The sequence below is a fragment of the Pantherophis guttatus genome, chromosome 1, assembly GCF_059756535.1.
Source record: "Pantherophis guttatus breed Tessera chromosome 1, ASM5975653v1, whole genome shotgun sequence".
NCBI lineage: Eukaryota > Metazoa > Chordata > Lepidosauria > Squamata > Colubridae > Pantherophis > Pantherophis guttatus.
In genome coordinates, this window is record NC_142063.1 from 70484159 (window position 1) to 70490115 (window position 5957).

Genomic DNA, 5957 nt, shown 5'->3' on the forward strand with positions numbered 1-5957 from the left:
GACAAATATCATTCCTAGTTATCTAGAGTTCCTTTCAAAGCAGTAATTACTTCTCAAGTTCTCTATAATTTGCACAAAATCTCTCAAATTCTCAGGCTGCACCATTAAACTACTATCTTTGGGCTCCATTTGAAATCCATGACACAGCATTCACTATTTCACTGCAGCTGAAGTTTGGCTATTTTTCCAAAGTGAAAGAATTTTTTTGAAATGCAATTTGTTTTGTTTACAAAAAGTAAAACCATTTTTGAGATTGGAAATCCCGTTTACTTAATTAACATCCATTGTTAAAAATTGTTGATTTATTCAAAAGACTGATCCATTTTAGGTATTTTCTCTGATGTCCCCACCTTCGCTTTTACTTCAAGCCCTAGTTATTACATTTAATACTTTCGAACTATTGCACGCCTATTATATTGCCCGTCATTTCTTTTACCATTCCAGTCCTTGTTTTTATTTATGAATCTATTTTCACAAATTCCTCTAAACAAAGAAATATGAAATTGCTAAACATTATTTTTAACAAATATTTCCATAAAGTTTGATTAATAATATCACTGAAGCTCACATAAGGGTCATTTATGATTAAGAACACTACCATACATATATATATAAATACCAAGGGGAATGCATTGAGACTAATATTTTGATGTTTAAATATTATGGCCTAGACAACAATCCACTCCAGCAGAAAACAAATTTGCCTTTTAGCTTCATCAAATCTCCCCTTCCCTACTTGATGATAATAATCTTCAAGATGCAAAACATTCCATACTGGTTTATTATACAGTATAAACATACTACTGAGTGTACAGTGCTAATAAACGAGCACTGTCCACTGTAATAAATGATCACTGTCCATTAAGCAATTAAATTAAAAAAACAACCACCATTACATTTCAAAGTAAAGAGATTAAAAACAAACAACTAATAATTGAAATAGAAAAGGGACGAAGTTAAGAATGAAGAGGACAAAGCCCAGATGCCAAAAAAAACACTTAGGAAAATGTTTTATTGCATCTTTATGGAGGTACGGGTAGACTATTTCTATTGCAAAAGTGGATCTGTCCGAATCCAACTCCCCGGTATTTTTAACTCTCCTGGAGTTAAAACCCTCCTTAAAATCCTAACTCTTTGCCTGTCAACTAAGTGGGCTTTGCCCAGCATGTATGTACGGCGCTGCCTGTGTAGTGCGCAACGGTGCAGTCCCATTTGACAAGGAACCCAGAGATTAGCCTTTTGGAGAGGGGGGGGGGCGCAGGCAACAGATGCAGGAACCAGGGAAAGACCATCTTCCTAGCAAGACCTAAGGAGCAGCCCCTACTGTGTGAACAACGGGGGATAATAAAAGCATTGGGCATTGCCCGCCCGGGCATTTCTGGGTTAGGGTCCATTTATCTAGCACAGCCGCTGCTTGGACCCTTTAGGGAGGCACGTCGCCGCGGCCATCGACCCAAACGCAAGCGACGAATCCTCGGACGGGAGCGGAATCTCACCCCAGCCACCTCCGAGGGGTTCACGGGGGCAGCGCCGCCCGTTCCAGCCATCCTTCCCGCGCCGTCGCCTTCATCCGCCATCTTAGGAGCAGCGGGGCTCGGCAGGCTTGCGTCCTCCCGCAGGCCAACCGGAAATCAGCTGCGTGGGAAGGCCCGGGGATTACCAGGGCTCGGGAAGACCTGACCCGATGCCCGACGCCAAACCCCAAACGAAGAGGGTCCTCTCTGCAACATTGCGCATGCTCGGCTTTCTGGCGCATGCTCAAGAGAGCGCTTGCTGAGCCGAGCGTCGCTTGCTAACCGGAAAATCTCGGCGGCTGCTTCTCCGACAAACACGGAGTAAAGCGCGTACAAAGGCGGCTGGGGAAGCCCTTCCACCACCGGCCGACCGACGAAAAAACTGCTGCTATAGCGGGAGATTTCTTCAGAAGTGGGAGAGAACTGATATATTTTCTGTCTGTGAGAAGTGGTGTTTGATTTTGAAATTTGCTGCACAGAATAAATCTGTTTGCAAGATAAAACTGAATTTCCAAACCTTCCTTTAACCCGTATTGATCTTTTCAACGTCCACATTTCTCTTCTGCCCCACATCTAATATCTGCGGGACCTTTAGAAGTGAAGTTCTTGCTTGTAGCCTGAATGTTTGCTAAATAAACTTTTATACTCTTAAAGTCTTCTTACGTTGACTTGCAATTAATGTACAAACTGGAGTTAACCCGTGCCAGGTCTTCGATTCAAAGCCAGTTTGTGCAAACCAAAATAGGACAATTTCAGGTTTGGACAATACACTGATCCAAGAGAGTGCTAGAAAGGCCCTTGGTGTAGGGTTTCCTGCCTAGGCAGGGGGTTGGACTAGAAGACCTCCAGGAACCCTTCCAACTCTGTTATTCTATTTCTATTCATGCAGCTGCCATAAACCCAATGCCCTGAATTGCTGAGCACTACTTCAGCAACATCCACTGGCTTGCTGGCTGATTGATTAGGCTTTTTTGCAAGTGGTCATCCAGGGCCATATGCTACTTGGACAGATTCTAATACACTGACTTCTGCTAGAGAACTTCTCTCTACAGCATAAGCTCTGCCACCTGACTTGTAGCGTAGACCTATGCTATTAGTCTAAGCCACTTCTGGTTCCATTGAATAACCAATCAGGGTGCAGCTTGCTGGGTCAGGGAAGTTGTCACAGTTACTCTGAGTAAGGGAGTAATGATACCTACTTTAAATGAGATAGTTCTGCACCTCCTCTTGAAGAAGCCACTCTAGGATCCTGGGGATTTTGATAACGTCTCCTCTTCAACTTTCCTTGTAAGACAATCCTAGAAGAAATGTATCCTGCATATTAATATCCAGTCATGGGACAATAACATGATTGGTCATCCTAGTAGATGACCTTTGTTTCGACATGGTTGGGGAAGTTGAGCCCCAAAATTTTGTTGTTAAGTGAGACATTTGTTGAGTGTTGCCCAGCTGTGAAATCCACTTACCTTCACTATTGGTTCGGGAACGGGAGCACACGGGAGCGCGCATGCACTTTTTCTGCACGTGCGCAGGTGATAAAAAACTCTGCGGTGGGTGGGCAGAGCCTCCTGCTGCCAGCACTACCGGTTCAGCGAGCTGGATAGAACCGGGGGAATTTCACCACTGGTGTTGCCCCATTTTACAATGTTTTTTGCCACAGTTAAGTAAATCATTGCAGTTGTTAAGTTAGGTAATATGGTTAGGTTAGGTTAAATGAATCTGGCTTCCCCATTGACTTTGTCAGAAGGTCACAAAAGGTGATCACATGATTCCTGGGACACTGCAACAGTCATAAATATGAGTCAATTGCCAAACATCTGAATTTTGATCAGGTGACCATGGAGATGCTGCAATGGTTGTAAGTGTGAAAAACAGGCATAAGTCATCTTTTCAGTGCCGTTGTAACTTTAAGCAATCACTAAATGAACTTAGGCTGTTGGTTTGAGATCCAAGTTTGGCAATTGGTTGCAAACGTTTCATCACCATTCAAGGAACAATTCAAAACACTGACGATATCTCTTTGAATGGTGACAAAACGTTTGCAACCAAATTGCCAAGTTCGGAGCTCAAACCGCTGTGCCCTTCCGCCGTGCCCTTAAAACCCACTTTTTCCAGCAAGCCAGGCTGGCTTAGGAAGAAATTTTTTAAATTTTTTAAATTTTTTAAATGTTTAATTGGTTTGTGGTTTTTTAAATTTTTGGGCCAAATTTATATAGATTTTAATTGTTTTTAATATTTGTATTTCATGTTTTTAATTCTGGCTGTGCACCGCCCTGAGTCCTCAGGGAGAAGGGCGGTATATAAATTGAAAATAAATAAATAAAATAAATAAATAAAATAAACCAACAGCCTAACTACCAACTCGAGCTACTAATATTCAAGCACATTTCAACCAAATGAAGTGTTGTAAGTTGAGGACTAGCTGTACACTCATTTGTCACATAGGTCAAGCCAGAGATTGGAAAGCATGAACCATGTCTTAAGGCTGTCAGTTCAAAATAAGATCAAATTAATTCAGCAAAGATTAATTTGCTGTGCATCACTAAATGTTCAGGAATATTGATTCCATTAGTTGTTCAGAATTAGGTAATGCTTTCTGCAAAGGAGTTGGTTTAGAACCTGAATATCCTAGACTCATGGTTACTGTTTAAAAAGTGGATGAAGACTGCCCTGGTGGATATTTTCTCAGCTTTGGCTAAGTCAACTATACTGTCTTGGGCCAGGACACTACAGCATCAATAACTCATGCAGAATTACCGTAAAGCATTTTATATGGGACAATCTTGGGAGGTGATCCAGAAGCTACAGCTGATCCCAGAAAGGCCTGTTAAGTGGCTTTTCTCTGTTTGAAGTGGACATGGAGGAGACTAGCCCTCTCTGCAGCTACCCTCACACCTTGAAATTTGTTACTTCCAAAGGTCCATAATGCTTTCTCTCGTAGGTTTTTAGAAGTTTTTTTAAAAAGAGTTCAATTCTATCAGTTCTTTAATCGTAGGTGTTTATTTCTTGAGAGCAGATTGATTATTACTGTACATTTTATCGGTTTGATTTGTTCTTATTGTTCCTTTTATAATTTTAAGTGTCTTTTTGGTTGGGTATGGAACTTTAAAATAAATACAATGTAGACTATGACACAAGGTAACTAAATAGTATATGCATATTAAAAAAGGTTTCTTCTCTGAAGAAAAATATGGAAAAAGTAAGGTTATAAATTCATGAGAAACAGAATGACTGTAAACAATAGCTGGCACTTTTAAAACTCTATTAATAAAGGTGAGAAATTGAATGTCAAAAGCATGTCCCACAGCAACAGATTCTGAACTGCCTAGTCCCTCTGAATTTTCACCACTCTTCATTTTTCTTCCTTTCTGTAACTGATAAGGTTCACCTGACCTGCTAAAATTATCTGAGGTTTACAAACCACAATACTTAGGTTCACATAATAAGTAATTATGTTCCCTAACCTGCAAAATTTCCTTAAGGCAGATAGGGTTTAAATCCAATTAATATTTTGTTCATTTGAGATAAAGGAGCAAAATATTACTTGGATTTAAACCCTTAAGGAACTTTTGCAGGATAGGGAACATACTGAATAACTCAACACAAAGTTTAATGTTTCCCAGCTAGAAGAAAACTATCTAGGAATCGGTTTCCCAGCTAGAAGAAAACTATCTAGGAATCGGTCAGTCAATCTATCTGTCTGTCTGGGCAAACAGTATTTTCCCATCAATTCAGACAACTGCTATTTTTGTGGTCAAAATCACACACTCAACGTGTGAGGAACAACTTGAGAAAGAGAACCACTTAAATACATAATTATTTCTTGCTGGGAGGAACCTGAAATGTCCAGGCAAACTTTTTTTAAAAAATATTTCATTGATTTTGTTTATATTCAATCCGGTTTTCATCGAACAGTGTTTGGTCTGGGTACAGTAATATTTCATCAGTCATAATATTAATTCTTGTTATAGCATTCATCACAATAATAGTAGTAGTAGTACAATAACATAGTAATACTATCACAATGATAGTTAATATCCTCTTCTTTAACAATTCTCCTTATTTATTTATTTATTTATTTATTTATTTTATTCAATTTGTATATCGCCCTTCTCCTAGTGGACTCAGGGCGGTGCACAGCCAAAACTAAAACACATACCAATACAAACTTTAAAAATTTTTTAAAAAGAATTTCATGACTTTGGCCCTAAAATTTAAAACATTCAAACTAAAACCCATTGACAATTTAAAAAACTAAAAAAGCTAGAAAGGGCTTCCTCATTAGGATTCCCTCTTTTAATTTCTCTTCTTTTCTAACGTCTGTCTTCCTTACCTAACCATCAGACCCCTATAAAATCAAGTTTATCCAGGCGATCTTAATCCAGTTAGCTGCAGATCATCTATATTTGCTGCTGGGCGGAGGACGTCGCGAAGGGATTTTCC

General features: G+C 39.7%; 1 protein-coding gene across 1 annotated transcript in view; it reads right to left on the reverse strand.

Moving 5' to 3' along the window:
• The window catches only part of UBR1 (ubiquitin protein ligase E3 component n-recognin 1), a 73065-nt gene extending 70486 nt beyond the window's left edge, over nucleotides 1-2579 (reverse strand). Inside the window, exon 1 of the mRNA XM_034417743.3 lies at nucleotides 1497-2579. Coding sequence (XP_034273634.2) covers nucleotides 1497-1577 — 81 coding nt within the window. The 5' untranslated portion in view covers nucleotides 1578-2579. The remainder of the gene's footprint in view (nucleotides 1-1496) is intronic.
• Between the last annotated feature and the right edge of the window lie 3378 nt (nucleotides 2580-5957).